Source organism: Rhipicephalus sanguineus, chromosome 3 (genome assembly GCF_013339695.2).
Source record: "Rhipicephalus sanguineus isolate Rsan-2018 chromosome 3, BIME_Rsan_1.4, whole genome shotgun sequence".
NCBI classification, from domain to species: Eukaryota; Metazoa; Arthropoda; class Arachnida; order Ixodida; family Ixodidae; genus Rhipicephalus; species Rhipicephalus sanguineus.
The window spans coordinates 154875045-154891919 of record NC_051178.1 but is presented as its reverse complement, the minus strand read 5'-3'; the positions used below and the strand labels follow the sequence as shown (position 1 = coordinate 154891919).

General features: G+C 44.7%; 1 protein-coding gene across 1 annotated transcript in view; it reads left to right on the top strand.

Annotated features, from left to right (window-relative positions):
- Window positions 1–2994: 2994 nt before the first annotated feature.
- Window positions 2995–16875, top strand: part of LOC119387506 (tyrosine-protein kinase JAK2) — a 29083-nt gene continuing 15202 nt past the window's right edge. The window contains exons 1-9 of the mRNA XM_037654913.2: window positions 2995–3093; window positions 3887–4234; window positions 8197–8378; window positions 8604–8721; window positions 9622–9786; window positions 10724–10828; window positions 11689–11846; window positions 13766–14052; window positions 14940–15178. Coding sequence (XP_037510841.1) covers window positions 3959–4234; window positions 8197–8378; window positions 8604–8721; window positions 9622–9786; window positions 10724–10828; window positions 11689–11846; window positions 13766–14052; window positions 14940–15178 — 1530 coding nt within the window. The 5' untranslated portion in view covers window positions 2995–3093; window positions 3887–3958. The remainder of the gene's footprint in view (window positions 3094–3886; window positions 4235–8196; window positions 8379–8603; window positions 8722–9621; window positions 9787–10723; window positions 10829–11688; window positions 11847–13765; window positions 14053–14939; window positions 15179–16875) is intronic.

Here is a 16875-nt window from a genome sequence, read left to right as displayed (position 1 = left end):
CAAATCTCTTAGAGCTTAAATTCCCACGCAGTACGTGGCTCCAATGCTCCAACGTACACATCAGAACGAGGCCACTCAAAGGCCGTACGACATATTTTTCATGTGTGAGTTTTTTTTTTCATATACCCAAAAGCAAGAATAAGAAGGCCAAAAAGATTACGTAAAGTGATGGGTGCATTTTGACGAAGCTTAGGTGTACACCCTAAGTACGAGGTGTCCGGAATAAGGATCGAGCGTTTCAGTGGCCAGCTATAATACGTTGAAGAGGTGGTGCAGCAATGCTATTTACTTGCAAAAGAAGAAGCAAGTACCGTGTATGTCATACCTTCATGATTATTACGTATTATCGACGCGGTGTCCGTGCGTAAGGTCTTCGCGTTCCTGTAATGTAGCTTCGCCACTGAAATTGTATATATGTGGGGAAGCCCGATTCTATGGCTCCCTTCATTTGAGAAGCGGAATCGTGATGGTGATGACGATGACGATGATCTCGTTCACTATGTTCCACACCTTCAGCCAAGAGCGTGGTCACAGCTACGGTAAGTATCCTTGTTCCATACGAAAGAAGCTATTGCGATAGTAAAGGCACAGTATACAGAATCAAACTCGATCGCACTTATTTCAATATTGGCGCTGTCTACACGTTGACTGCGTCATCAGGCTGCTGAGTCACTTTTGCTGAAGGGCTATAAAAGCATTATATGACCACGTGCTCACTTCGAAGTCTGCCATTCATGCCACGTGACTTTAATGCTGATGATGCAGCATCCGGGCCAACGTAGTGCGAAATGAGGACTACAGACAAACCTGGTACTGTCAAGCCTCGATAAAATGGGTTACGACTTGCTCACCTAAAGTTTGGGGATGCAAGCGGCCGGGTGTATAACTGAAGGCAGAACAGTACAGAAGAGGAGGACAGGAACAGAATAGAACGCGCAAGTCGTATGTACGGAGCTTTGGGTATGCAAAGACGCTTCGCTGCGCTATATATCTAAAACACAACTAAAACGTGTCCAAAGCATGTGCCGTATGGCATTTACTGAAAGTTTTACAACTGCCCGACTACAGAGAAAAGCCAATATGGGGACGTGCAAATGGCTTTTACGTACGTTATTACGATGCTTTCAGGAAGCTGCCTTGAGATTGCGTATTGCCGCGCATAACTTATTATATAATCATAGGCGCGCGCACGGGGGGGGGGGGGGGGGCAAGGGGGGCGCCCCCCCCACTATTCACCTAAGAGGGGGGGGGGGGGCGGAATGCCAGCGCCATACATTGACATAATTGGGAGGGGAAGCGCTGCGACGAACCTTCGCCCTCCCCCCTCCCCCCTGTACGGGAACCCTGCGCACGCCTATGTATACAATGCCGTAGCAGTTCATGACGCTGCTGTGACCTTTAAATAAAATTAACGCCCACTTATTATGCTCAATGAGCATAATAATCCAACAGTTTTCAAAATAACACGAAATATTTAGTAATAATTTTCTTGTAATACAGACGTTTTATGAACTAGGAATAAGGGACTCGGACATGCTGGCCGACGCTTCGATAAGTGGACCTACCTTTGTCAAAGGAGCCAAATAAGCAAAGCTTTATTGTTAGCGAATACAATATACATGGTTGCAAAAATATTTGGACTGTTAGCCACCGGTCCAGAGTAGTGCATGATAAACAATAACGGTGCAAGTTCTTTTTATTTGGTTATCAATAAAAAATCTTACTAAATAAAAAACAGTACCGTAAGAAATGAACTCTAAATACAATACAAGAAGCATTAAGATAACAGAATGCGATAAGAACAATACAATACAAGCACAATAGTATTATGTAGTTCTTGTGCAGATACGAAATCATGATGCTACAAGTGATTAATGCGGCAGTGGAAAATATAATGTGCATGAAGTACACCGTAATCCTTAAAAGTTCAGAAAAAAAAGGGCGTGGATCGACTTGACATATTCACATATAGTTTAGAAACAACACGATGGATTTACGAACTAGTCTTTCGCCATATGCATTCCTGCAGGAAAGAAGGTTGAATGTGCCGTTTGCTGCATGCCTTGTGTTGCGGTTTGGTAAAGAAAACAAACGCAAGGGTAGTGGTTATAGTTAGCGTTTAGCATTTACCAAAACTGTGGTTTTATAGTTTCGTTGTGGCGAGAATGATAGTATCCGAATGTTTCGAAATAAATGTGAGGTTGGGCGAGAAGGAGACGAGGATCGATGTTATAATAAGTCAAGACCCATATATCTCGCTGCAATAAATCCCACGTTGATTACGGGTCCGCGGGTATGTGGTGTAGTGACGTCATTTTAGGAGTTTGCGCAGGGGCGGCGCCAGTGGGGGCACACGGGGCAGCAGCCCTCCCCCAAATTTTCGCCTACCCCCCCCCCCCCCTTTGCCCCCCTAAGAGGAAATATCTTCAAAACACAATAAATGAGTTCTCTGCCTCCCTGCCCCCCTGAAGGAACTAACTTGCTGTGAGTGCCCCCCCCCCCCCCTCCTCTCCAGTAAAAAAATCCTCACGTGCCCCAGAGTTTGCGAAATTGGCCATTTTCTCCCAGCTGAACACTCCGAAACACTTCATTTTTGAAAGCGCGCCGGACTCTCACAGAAAAAAGAAACGAGCGGAAGAGTGCAAGGGAGGAAAGCGAACAAAGACAGCCCGAAATGAAAATGTAAAATATATGCAAATAAAAAAAACTAATAAAAACGATGCTAGTTGGCACATTTACTTCATTCGAGTTGTGATTGCTTGTTGCAACGGGGTTGTTGCGCGTCATCATCAAAAAAAAAAAAAAAAGTTCTATGCGCGAAAGCGCTGCCCTGGCTTTGGTGACCCATTTATGCCTTCTACCTACGAATCTCCACTAAAACTGTGACCAGTCTGGTGACTCTGGAATTCTAACACCGTGCTCTGGAGTCTGGCGATTCCATCGCTTTCAACGCCGCGGCGTTTGGGGGCGTCTTGAAACGAGGTTGGCAACGTTGCTTGCGGTTTACGGAGAAAAATGATCAGATGGTAAATAGCGATATGCCCAGCCTTCGGCGAAAAGATTGGCGTGTGTACAAGCAGATATCTTCCTTTGGTAAGCTATAAACGGTGTCTTTTCCGGTTCCTATTTATAGCAACATCGTTTTCGTCCGCCGGGTACGGCTATGACTGCGCCCGATCCATGAAATTGTTTGTTTGCTATCGATACTCACTTCGCCGTTTATCAATGAAGTTTCAATGAACTTATCTCGGTCTTGACATTCCTCTAGTTGTAGGACAACAACCTGTCACTGTTCCCGAGCACCGTGTTCCCGGGTGAGGTTCCTTCTAAAAGTTTTACGCCCCAGAACATAATGCTGTTATGTCAGCGCGCAGTAGGAAAAGCTGCAGAGCCGGCTTTTCTAGTTTGCAGCCACCACGCGCAATTGTATTTGCATAAATACGCGCTTTCGTGACGCGCGGAAGCTGTCTCCGTGTCTTTTTCCCCGTTTCACCGCCTGACACTACGCACAGGATAAATGCACTAGAACATCCGTTTTAATTTGGTTTTTAAGTAGCCGATCAACTCCTTTTTATATGATGGAGGAAATACGAGCTCGCGCATCTTTGGTTCAATAACGTTTTTGTTTTGTGCCAGTTGGCGCATTCAGAACACTTAGCAGGACAGCGCGAAAAGACACGGATAAAGAAAGCTATGCCCGTCCTGTGTACTACCTTTCTTTTTAGCTAAGTGTTTTGCATGATTTGACGTCTGATCAACTGCACAGAACTTGCGTTAGTACACATCACAGCGTTTTGTTGCAGTAACTGGGGTTTTGACGAATCTTGGAGTGCGACACGTTCTTTCGAAACTTTGGTATTACTGCGTTTGCTCTGTTTTCCTTCAGATGGGCTGAAGTCGAGGACTACCAACTGATTGGGAAGCTAGTCAGTCAGTGACCCAGGGCAGCGTTGCAACCATGGTTTCTGCAAACGAAGCTGTGCGCATTCATTTCTACACACCTCGCGATCCCTTGGTGATTCCTAACAATGGTGGAGTGCACATTGCTGAAGACTTGTGTGTCCTAGCGGCCAAAACATGCGGTATCAGTCCCGTAACGTGCCAGCTTTTCGGTCTGTACTGCTCGGACCTGGACATATGGTTTGCACCGTCGGCGGCCGTGAAAGACAAAGACAAAACAGTGAATGTTCATTTCCGCCTGCGTTTCAAGCCTCCCAACATGGACAGGATCAGAGTAAGAAAACTTTTCATTTCTTATCGTTTGATTAACAGCGATGTGCTCGCCCGGAAGTCAATTTAGAAGAGTTGCACTCAACTGCTGCACTCAACTACCTACAAAACTTCTAAGCATAGCTGAAAGTCGCAAGGTGTCATTCTCGATGGAAGGAAACATTTGACAGGATGTGTGATGAGTGACATTTAAGAGTATTTGTTTGGAATGCGCTTCTGGGAGCCTGAGCAAGTTCACCAGGGGACACATGTTTCAGAAGTATTCAATTTGTGTTGAATATTTCAGGTGATCAATTTTGTTCTATTTTATTAGCTGTGATAGAAGCAACCATAGGTCGGCAAAAAATGTGGAGCTCACTCAGACTCCCTCATGAAATATATTTTGCCCTTAAAGCTCACTCAGACTCACCAATATTTTCCTCAACTGGGCTCACTCGGACTCATACTCACTGAAATTTTTCTCAGCTGGACTCACTCGGACTCAAACTCTCCAAAATATTACTCGCTCAGACTCACTCAAACTCAGACTCACAAGTATATCTGAGTTTGAGTGAGTCGACTCATGAGTCCGTTAGCGTATAATTGCCTTTTTTGACCATGGTGTCAGTGCTCTTCAACACCAATATCTCAGATATTTGGTGCTCTACTTGGCGCCTTTTGATCTCGAACCTTCAAATATGAGTTATCAGTGGTTGCAATTCAGTAAGGACATTTTTATTGAAAGTGGTCACTCACACGAGATATTTTTATCAAGAACTTCCTGGGAAAGAGCTTGCGGGGCGGACGTCATCCTCCCCCCCCCCCCTTCTACGTAACTCACGCCTCTGATTAATAAATATTGCGCTGGCATATGAATGCTAGTGCTTTGAAGTAGGTGTGAGTTGGCGGGAGTATAAACGTGCGCCGACATAAGGCTGATAGTAATGCTGGAGTTGCGTAGATAGAACCATAGGTTGGCAAAGAAGTGTGGAGCTCACTCATGTTGAATTTCAATGGCAGAGTCGGAGCAGCCAATGGACTCTGCGAGTGAGCACTCGACTCTGGCATAGAGCAACGCCTCCAAATCCGCGATTGGAAAACAATTCGCGCCGCTGGAGCAAGCATGGGAGCAAGAAGGAAGCGGAAGTGCTTGAGTTGCCCAGAATACCTTCCGTGTAGTTGTTCCATTCTGCTAAATCCACTGTCAAATTCTCGCTCGTACGCGGCAGTTTCAATGTCCCTGTCACTATCCGATGAATCGCTCATGCAGAAACTGGAGCTTTCTGACCCGGAGCTGTCACTATAAATCAGCGGAAGCAGTGTCGCACGATTACGGTCCCTAGTATATTCTAGGGACCGTAGCACGATTTGCTCAGACGCCCATGTCGTCCGCCATTACTGTCAAAACATGCGACAGCGGCAGCGCCCCCAAGCAGGCAAACGTGTTAAAAGAAGTACGTCACGCCGAGTTCCGGTCGACTCCGCCGATTTTGGCGGAGCAACTTTTCCTGCTCCACGGAGACTCCTGTTCTGAATCCACTGCGACTCTCCTATTGGAATGCTTGACTCCCGCCCTCACTCTGCCATTGGAACACACTTGCTCTAAAAGGAGCAGAATAGCTTGCTCCAACTCCGCCATTGGAATTCAACATCAGACTCACTCAAGAAGTCGGGTCGGAGCAATTCTCCATTATAGCACGAAATGTGTTATCGTTATCCCACCGAAACGTCACCTTACGGCCTAATTGGTTTTTGAAGTACATGCTGATAACAGAGACACTCGCTCTCGTATCCACTAAAGCCAGCATAATAATATTGTCCACAGAAACACAAATCTTGTTATGACACATGGTGACTGGCGGAGGCATAGGGGCGTGTAGCTGAAGATCACTGGTGACCTCACCTCCATCGGTCGCGCCGTCTAGTTTCCCGGCAGCAGTGACGTGAGACGTTGTTGACGAGATGGGGACCTTCAATGGCGTGAAGACGCACAGCTCCGCACAGAAGCCGGCGAGTCGCTGCAGTAATTCACCCGATGGTTTATCCTGCTATCAGAGTCAGAGGGCCAGTGTGTCCTGTCAACGTGCTGATTGCTGCACCGATAGAAAGTACGTGGTCGCTCATAGGACGGTGCTGATGTGCGACGGCGATGAGGACAAAATCGGGTGACGTGGCTGCAGACGTCGCAGTGGAAGCATATGGGGCGCTCACGGGACACACTGATATTGTCAGTAGAAAGATGAATGGCCCGGCTGTCCCACTCCTGAGAAACTGCAGGTGGTCTGCTTGCGTAACCATCGTACAACTGGTAACTCGGATGCGCATTCATAGAAGGGCTTGGTACTCTAGCACGAGGCGCGAAGTTGTAGGCATCAATGGAGGCGGCGTTGATGGATGTCGCGCCAAAGTCACAGGGAGGAAAAGGCTCTCAGACCTTAGGAGTCGGGAGAGAAGCCGCCTCACGTCAGTCGAGCTCTACGCGCACTACTTGCCTAATCACCGGCGCGAGGTCGAATGGGGCTGGAAGCACGTCGACACTGGCGACATTAGTTACGTTGGTCAGGCGTCCGAACTTTGGTGTAATTCGTCGAGTTTTCAGAGCTTCAAATATATGGCAGTGCATAATGACCTCACTTACAGACTCCAGACTGTCTTTTGCGATGAGGAACTGGTATACGTCCTCCGCAATCCCTTTTAGAAGATGACCAACTTTGTCCTCTTCTGTCATCCGAGGTTCCAGGCCCTTGCACAGCTTGAGCACTTCCTCGATATACATTGTGCAGGTTTCCCCGGGAACTTGAGCTCGCTGCATGAGAGTTTGCTCGGCACGATTCTTTTTAGCTGCAGGATCTCCGAAGCACTTCTTAATTTCATCTATGCATGTCTGCCACGTCGTCAAGCTTTCTTCGTGGTTTTCAAACCATGGAGATGCTTTTCCCTTAAGGAAGAGGCCCTACATTGTTCAGCTGGCCGGTAGCATTCCAGCCATTAAACCGACTCTCCCGTTGGTAGAAGCTGAGCCATGCGTCGAGATCTTCCCCAGGTTGTCCGGTGAAGGTTCGGAGCTCGATGTAGGGCTGCCATGGAATGCAGGAAGCAGGTGGCAGGTTGTTGTTGTTGCCGTCGGAGGCCATCGGAGCTGGCAGGCCAGCAATTCGTCGACTTTGGTGAAGCTCCACGTATTGCGCCTCAGTGGTCGGTGCGTCGTCGTTCATGGGGGCGCCGTTATCGTACCCAGCACCTCCACCAAAAACTGTTATGATGGGGTGTGTTTATTTACGAATGAATAGATGAAAGGAGCGAAGGGTTGCCGCGCCGATCCCGAGTTGCTTCAAAGACAGACGCACTTCGTTCTCCTCTTCCTTTGTCTCCGTTGTCGCTTCAGCGTAACAATATTTTGCGCTTAGGGCTCACTCGGACTCAGACTCACTAAAACTTCCCTCTACCGGACTCACTTGGACTCAGACTCACTAAAATTTTTCTGATCCAGACTCACTCGGACTCAAGCTCGCCAAAATATTACTCACTTGGACTCACTCAGACTCACGGCACGATCTGAGTCTGAGTGAGTCGACTCATAAGTGAGTTTGCCAACCTATGGAAGCAATGCAATAAGTGGCTGGCAGCATACACACAAATGTAGCACTCTCTCAATGAGGAAAGAATGTTATAAGTAAATGTTCTTTGCTCAATGACAAGCACTTGTCAACTCTCGTCAATGCAACTTGTCAATGCAACTCGTGATCATGCCTGACCCGGATGGAATTTCTGGGTTGTGATAGGTTCGCATTTGCAGGCTGTGCTGAGGAACCAATCGCAACTGAGAAATTTGTTCTAGACTGGGCATGATTGTGATTGAAGGTTCCCTGTGTGCCATCGGTACTATTCTTTAAGTGGTGTTAAAAAACACTAGTCCATGCGAGGATTAGGGCATGTTTGAAATAACCTGTTAGATGTCGCAGAGCTGTTCTTTGTCTCAACTTTCAGGAGGATGAAGCAGTGCTCAACTACCTGTACCATCAGATGCGACAAGACTTTGTGTGTGGTCGTGTACCCGAGCTGCATCAGAGCAAAGTGCAGAGCCGAACTCTGGGCCTGGTGATTACAGACGTGGTGCGCCATCTCATCGAGCTGGGACAGACCCCTCAGCAAGGCAGTTACAGTTTCAGGTTTGCATTTTGTCATGTGACTTCATTAATTGTCTTTGCCATGCTGACATTGTAGTCACTGGCATGGTTTAGAGGGAGTAATTTCAGTCTTGATATTTTGGGTTAGAATTTGCACTTAGAGCACAGTATTTATATGTGTAGCCATATTGGCCTCTGCACTTTCACATATGATTAAGGGAACTTGATGGGGATGTCATGGCCCTTTTATTGTTTTCTTGTCTGCAGTGACTTTATGCCTTCAGTTCTTGTCGGACCGTGGAAAATGCGTGTGCTCAAGACCAGAATGACCACTGCCCTCAATGAATGCTGGCAGAACAGTCGGCAAAATGCTCAACGTGTCAAGGCAAGCATATTCACCTCTTTGTCAGTATCTCTGTCACATGTCCGTAAAGTGTTTCAGCTGTTAATTATTGGCTGAACTTAGGCATAACAAATCACCAAAAGGTCCACAATGTTTTGGAGGTATGGCAAGATCGCAAAGAATTTTGTAACAACACCTATTTGATCTCAACATTCTTTGTAAAGTGAACACGTATGAAAGTGGAAGACTGTGTGCATTCTTCTGGACACTATACAGAAACTGAAAATTAAAAATTATTGGTGCTGTATTTCATGAAAACCTTCTTTCATTGTTCTTATTGTCCGCCGTGTGTAGTGGCCATGAATACTGCCAATAGTGGTGCTGCAGTAGCATGAGAATCAAGGATAAAGGACAAAAAGAACACACAAAACAATAATAATTTTGAATGTGGGCCCCTGAGTAATTTTCAGTTTTTCACATTATGCTCTCCGATCTATGATTGCACTTGTGTCTCCCGAACTCAAAGAAAAAGGAAAAAGAAACACACTTGTAATTTGGGTATTTATACTTGCTCACTGTTGGTATAAATATCCTAACATGTACCTTTTCTTGCATGTGATGATGTGAAATGTGATGATGTCTTTTGTAATGTACATGTTGGTTCATTAGCTTAATTTTTAAATAAAAAATGTAGGTTGCTGCAGAATAAAATTAATTAATAGCAAGTTCCTAAAATTTGAGCCCACATATTTAAAGAACAAGCACAGATCGGAATATCCCAATGTCTGAAGTTAGCAGCTATAATTAGCTTACTTGTAAGGCTTTAATGTGCAGCTTGACAGGATTCAGCATTGAAATATGCTACAGTACTGTGAACTCATAATCACTGCGACAGCATTAGTGTGCAACATATGTCATTCGTGTTCTTTTTTTTGCTTGCAGGAGATCTACGTAAATGAATTCAGAAGCATAGTACCTGATTATGTGTGCGAGCAGTTTGCTTCTCAAGTAGACACTGATGGTCGGGTGTGGGAGGTAATCCTGCAGGTCAACCCATACCATCCACAGCTACCGGGTCTACGTATGCGCCCAAGGGGACCCAAGGAAGTAGGTCTTTCTTGCATGCTGCTCATTGTAATGAATAGTTTTGCTTTTGATTGTTCGTATCAGCAAAAGTAGAGTCCATAAAGATTAACATGCGTGAATTACGACTTGGCCCTCTCATAATCATTGAGAATGGGCACCCAAAATGCCAATTTGACTCAGGCCACATTTTACGCTGTTATGCACTGTGGCAATAAGGCCCTACATAAATGCCCACAGTTGATACAGTTGTTTACAGGGCAGCGTTCTGCAATGTTTTTTGAATTTGCCTTATGCATGTTAAGTTGAGTTTTCTTGTGGTCTAGAACTTTCATCTGGGGAGGCAAAAGTATCTGCCACAGCACAGTAAATTGAACAGGCCTGAGGCATTGACACTCAGACTCTGGCAGGTCAGGGCACACCTTAGCCCTGCACTCTTGCACAGTATCTATACTGAAATTCAGACGTCAAACACTTGCACGCTTTGCTCAGACTGCCAGCTTAGAACGCATGCTCTGGTGGTGCCCTGCATTACGTCGTCCAAGTGGGATGCTGCCCTATGCAGTCTGGATTTGGAAGCACAACTATGGGCTGTCCAACGGGCCCGCGACGTGACGGAGAGGCTAGGCCTACCTGTCCTGACGTGGGAGCAGCCCACTACGTGCTAGTTCATGCCCTGAAGGACCTAAATAAAGTTTTTCGATTCCATTCCATTCTTCTGTAAACATGTAAAAAAAAAGACAGTCTGGCATTACTCCCACTTAGAAAGCACATGCATATCATAGGTATCACTATGCTTATACGACTGTCTATGTGTAATCATAGTAAAGTGTGTTATAATGCAGCAGTGCTTGGTAGCCCGTCAGCAGATTAGCCATGCGTTCTCTTGTTGATACAGATACTGGATTTTGCAAAGCAAAAATGCAACCTGGGAAAAAAAAGAATGCTTTTTTTTTTACAGAACATAACATGGACACAAATCTGCTCCATCAGTGATCTTTGCTTCGTGAACATGGTTCCATCTAACTGCACAGTTGAAATCAGCCGTCGGAATGGCATACCTCAGGTGTGAATTTGCTGTGCTTGTAAACTTCTGTAATTAGGTAACATTTCTGTTCACATTGACATTAACATGTCACATGGGCATGTTGTCAAAGAGAAGTGTGAAGTTGAATTGTCAGGTTACACTTCTGGATTACCACAAACGTCATACTTGAGGAGAATAGAATCTTGGTAAGCCAGGTCAAATGTTAGCTTAGTATGAGTAAATATAATTGTTTATTGATATGCAGAGATTACAGTATGTTTTAAAAGAACGAAAAGATCAGTTTAGTGATCTTTGAATACTTATTTAAAGCAACAGTTGCCCAAACATGCAAAAAATTTAATGAAATCTGTGACATTGTACTAATGTACTGGTAGTAGTGTGGTATGATCGCAAAACTCGAAACAGAAAAACTGCCATTTGTTTTGTCCACCTACAAAAGTATCTAAAAAATGCTAATTGATTTGTATAAAAGTATCTCACTTGACTTAACTAATAGTGCTGGAAGTCATTGTCTCTTTTATAATTTATCCAATATGAGTGCTCTTTATTTCAATTAATATGGACTGTGAAGGAAATGTTTAACACACCCTCTAGAGAAGCAGGCCACTAGAGGCAGTAGAATGACCATCTTTATGCATTTATCTGTCTAGGGTGACAATAAATGTTACTGTTGAGGAAATGCTGTTTATGTGTGATCACTTGTTAGCAGCGTTAGAAATTCATTTACGAATAGTCATTAAGAGTATTGTATTACTGAAGTTTGCATGGCAGTGCATTTGAATGCAGCTGTATACTCAGTACAGCTAAACAGATTTGGGCAGCTTGCTGAGTGCATGATTTTGTCCTTGACATTATGAGTTGTGTCACTTTCTATACAGAACCTCAAGTTTGACAGCATCAGCCAGATGCACTCCTTTGTCTCTCTTCTGGATGGCTATTATCGGTTAACGGAGAAGTGGACAGTGAATTTGTGCATTAATCTGCCAACACCGTCACTGACCATGCTTCGAGCAATGAGATGCCATGGACCAGTGGGGTGAGAAGTCACCTTCTTTCTTTCATTTTTAGATTGAAAAACAAATTTCATAGTCTTGCCTGAGATGTGAGTCAGGGACAACAGTAACCCGCACAACTACAGAAACCTGCAGCTACCAGTCTTCCTTTTCTTTTGTTTTATATTGTATGTTAGCAATGCTTAGAAGAGTTGGTTTCTGAAAACTGTGCTGTATAGCCTGCAACTCCGTTTAACACTTTCTGATCATGAGCATTTAACCACTTGGCAGTTTTTCTAGTTTTAACCTTTTGCGGTCCAAAACCTCTTCACATTCCGTCCATTCCGGTCCGAAATTAAAGATATCAAAGCTCAAGTAAAAAAAGTTTACTTATTTAAGATGGCACGGTAATGCTAAGAGAAAACGTGTGTGAATCAACCATGAAAGAACTTGTCGAGCAGTGCCCAGCCATGGACCGCTGTGGTTGTGTTGTGTTGTCGGGCCATCTCGTTATTGATGCAGAACTATTGATGGTACTATCGATACTATCGATAGCCGAGTCACTATTGAACTATCGATGGTAAAAAATACTATTGATAGTAAAAAATTCGATGGTACTATCGATAGTACAAAATCAACAGCACAAACTCACTGCAGAATAAACTTGGTTCCCCGCACGCGTGGTACATATGGGAGCCGGAGGAGCAGGCTGAAGGGCAAGAAAGTTGACATGCTTGTGTTCTTAACCTGAGTGCTTTGCTGACACATGATCATAAAGTGAAACTATTCAGCTATAGCGGAAAGGAAGGCGTTACATGTAGTCGAACTGCGCAGCTTCAAATTTATATTGCATTTTATGATTTTAAAATACAAACAAATATCATTATGAACTAAGCTTGTCAATTGTAAGGTGTAACTGGTTGCTTTTGGATGTGAATTGATTGATTTATTGATATACATATTCCGCCATTTTTACTGCGGAAATAATTTATTTCTTTCGCCTAGAATCGCTGATAAACTAAGCAAAGCTGATGGTAGGCTATCGCAAATATTTTGAATGAAAATAGCGCGAAAAAACGTAGGATGAGACGAAGAAGGCTACAGCACAAGCGTTTGTGCGCTTGTGCTGCTTCTTATGTGCCTGTGCTGTAGCCTTCATCATCTCGTCCTGCATTTTTTCGCGCTATTTTCATTCATCATGAATTAGCAACTCGCCCAACAGTCTATTCTTCTAACAAATATTTTGGCAATATGTCCGGCCCGCAACAGCATCATTATTCACACCACTATCGATAGTATTGTCACGTGGTTGTGACGGTGAAGAATGCTGCAACAAGACTGGGAAATACGGAGCTCTTTATTTGGGCGATCTTGTGCCCAGAAAATCAAAACTCAAAATACAAGCGATACAGGCTGCGCACTGATAGTGGTGAGAAAAGTCGTCGGCCGTCGAGTGATCTGATCATCGATGGAAAGCGTCGTCTTTTATACATCACTCAATGAACCTTCCAGCGTTATCGCTGGTGCTCGCGTAAGCTCTCGAATAAACTTGACTATTCGCGTCCGCCGCGTAATCTTAACAGAATGATCTCAAACAGTCGTGAAGCTTCTCAAACATTACGGTGCAGTCTGCGTCTAATGTTGCTAACAGTCTTGCTAACAGTGAGTGAAACCCGAATTCATCAAAACAAAGCAATAAGCATGCGTGGCAGTAATATCGCTAGTAATATTAACCATGGTACTACTGATCACTATCAAGAGTTTGTCGACAGCAGTACTATCGATAGTTTGTCTGCACTATCGATAGTTTCAAAAAAGCTATCGATGCTATCCATAGTCAATTTACTGATAGTTCTGCATCACTACATCTCGTACATTTGGACAGTGCGCAGAAAGAGAGCTTGTGTGAGTGAGCGCATACTGTGCACTGTGTTAGTGGCTACACCACTTAATTTTATCCTAGGGCCAAGTTTGCCTACCAGAAGCTGCAGGAGAAAGGTGGGCACGAAGCAGGCTGGTACCTGATTCGGCAGAGCTCGTCCATCTACCACGAGTATCGGCTGGACTTTCTGGGAAAGAACGCGGTGCCGGAGACGCTGCGCATTGTGCAGCTTGAGGACGGTCGCTTCGCACTGGACGAAGCGGCACCGGAAGAGGGCATTTATCCGACACTGGCAAAGCTGATCAGTGAGGCTATTCGACCTACCCTCGATGTAGAGCTGGGATACTGTGTACCTCCATCTGAATATGGTGAGAAAGAAGCGAGTCTTTTTCTGGCCCTCTGCTAAACATTTTGGCTTGTCTTATTTACCCTCTGACTTCCCAATCTCTCTCCTGTGAACTTGTTTCTTGCAGCACTTTCTTTCATTTAGTACTGTTTCATCACTTTAGTCAAGGATTGAAAACAGCCTTGACATTCTGGTGCTTTTGAAAACCATCACTATTGAGAGAGGCCTTCTTTTCACTCATATTTAGAAAGAATCACTATATCTGCTAGCTATTCTGAGAAGATATTTAAGTTTAAATCTGCACACTGTTATTACATAGTATACAGTTGCCATTCCTTATTCATAAGATTGCTGATCCTTACACTGCATCTGCTTAGGTTAGTTTAGTAAATTGGACAGGTCCATTGCACACTCATGTTCCATGAAGAACACTTTCTTTGGCTCTTTGCTATCAAAGGAAAGGTCAAGTTGACCAAAGCCAAATTAATGTAAGTCTGTAGTGAATACCTCCAGCCACTTCTGGATGGGATTCTTTACATAGGCCAAGGTTGAAAAGTCTAGCTCGATGGCACCTGTCATGGTAAAAGGAGCAGCATGTCAACCGTGCAGCAGTAAGAAAGGCATGAAGTTGGGAAATGGGCCAGCGTGTGCATTGATTTTATTACCTGCAAAACTACAGTGGTGCATTAAATTGAGTACAATGTGAGAAATCCTAGCGCCTCGAGGCGAGAGGTTCCAACGACCCACAGGCCACAACTAGAACATCCTCATAATGACATCTTTGCTACTGCTAGCTTCATTTGAGTCACACGAGACTGCGAAAACTTTGTAAACTACCATCAGTCTCACTTGAAGATCCTAGGCCATGCACTTGTGATGACACTGAAGTTTTTTGTTTTTCCTTTGCAGACAAAACGCAGTTGCTGTTATGCCGTCCACCATCCCTTGACGTGGAAAAGTCTTCTCTGAAGCGAGAGCCACGTGAGTGCATCCACTCAGGGGCACTGACGTTCACGGAGAATCGCAAGGATGAGCTGCCTGGCAAGTTCACTGTGGTGCGGCGGGCGTTCCTGCATCGGGAACGAAATCAGTATCGAGAGGTTGCTGTCAAAGCCCTGAAGCCCCACCTGGAAGATAGCCATCTCAAGGTGGGTGACTCAGCCAGCTGTTTCACTTGTTAACTGGGCACCTCGATGTTTTTGTGAGGTGGATGGAAAATGACAATTCATCAGCATCTGAAATGATCGGGCACCCAAAAGATTAGGACTTCTGCCTGGCATTTATGCATTAACATAATCGGAGATATTGATGGAAACAGCACCAGTTAAGGTGACATCATGTCACAGGGTGTTTAACGAAACCATTGGCGTTGTCTGTGGTGAAAAGTACCCGACTACATACTCTGCCTTAATTTGCACCCACTGGCTGCGTATATGACCTTGCCTGACCATTAAAAAATGAGGAGTTTCATCTAAGCCACGAATCTTGACAAACTCTGGCTACATACATCACGAATTCTTGGTGCACGAAGGCAACTTCACAGCAAGGTGACCCAACAGCCTTTTGTTTTTCACACCATCCATGAATAAGAACTTTTATGGACCTGGAATATGCATTCACCTTCCTTCGTGACATGTGGTGACACCATCCTTTCGCTGCCGTCCTCTCTTCAAAACTTCGCTATTGTTGCCACATAAGCATGTTGACAGCTCTGTCAGTTGTAGACAGAATGGCGCAGTGCATTTGCAGCACATGTGTTTGTTGTCTGCTGCCTTACACTCACCGAAACTACGGTGTACTAGCTTTCATACTACACTTCTGCTATAAAAAGTGGCTTCATGTAGGTGGGCGAAGCGAAGCTTTTTCTGCACAGAATAAAAAAAAAAGGCAGCTTTCTGTACTAGCTACACTCATGCAGCCAGTAGAGGCAAAAAAGTACCCCTGGCATGTCATCGCAGACGCCTTTAAAGTAGCAGATAAACATGACATGGTTAATCACTGCAAAAAGAATTGGTCCCATTCTCTTTCAATACAATCTTATGGCATACCGCTATTAGCACTGGCATTATCATCTGTGTTTTCTGTATAGTGGAACCTCGATTACACGTCCCCCGGTTTTGCGACGACCTGCATTTTAGGACGAATTGGTTTGGTCCCGGCAAAACCCCATAGAACTAATGTATTAAAAACCTCGGTTATACGACACAATTTTGCGCCGACCCTGCATTGTACGATGGCTCTCTGATACTGTCCGAGAAAAAAAACACCTTTTTACTCGTATTTAATGCTGACCAAATATTCGTGGGTGCAAAATAAAACCTCATGTGCTCATAGGTTGACAATTAGAAAAAATTCACAGCATATCCACAGGTGAATGATGAAGAGCTTGTGCGAAGCTGCTGAAGCAATCATGGTTACACCGTGAAATGTTCAGTAGTTTCGCCCAGCAGTAATCAAAGCGATACACCGCTTTGATTACTGCACGCCATCTAGCGTGCAGGGTGCCGCTGCTTTTTTTTTCTTTTTTTCTTTCTTTTGCACACATATTGCACACATCTCTATGGGACTGCGCCATCTAGTATATCGTCACACAACTGCAGTTTGCATGCATCTCTATGTGACAGCGCCATCTATTGAATGATACGGGCGACGCGACGGCGGGGGAACGCCGGATAGAGCGAGGACCGACCAGGTGATGCTATAAGGAGCTTCGCCCCTAAAAAATAGAGTGACATATGTACAGTATACCTTCTTAGAAGGGAAAATTTATTTTCCTGGCTTTAAGATCTCTTCTGGATACGCCTTGATTGCGTGTGTATCCACGGTCGTTTCCTAAACAAGCTCT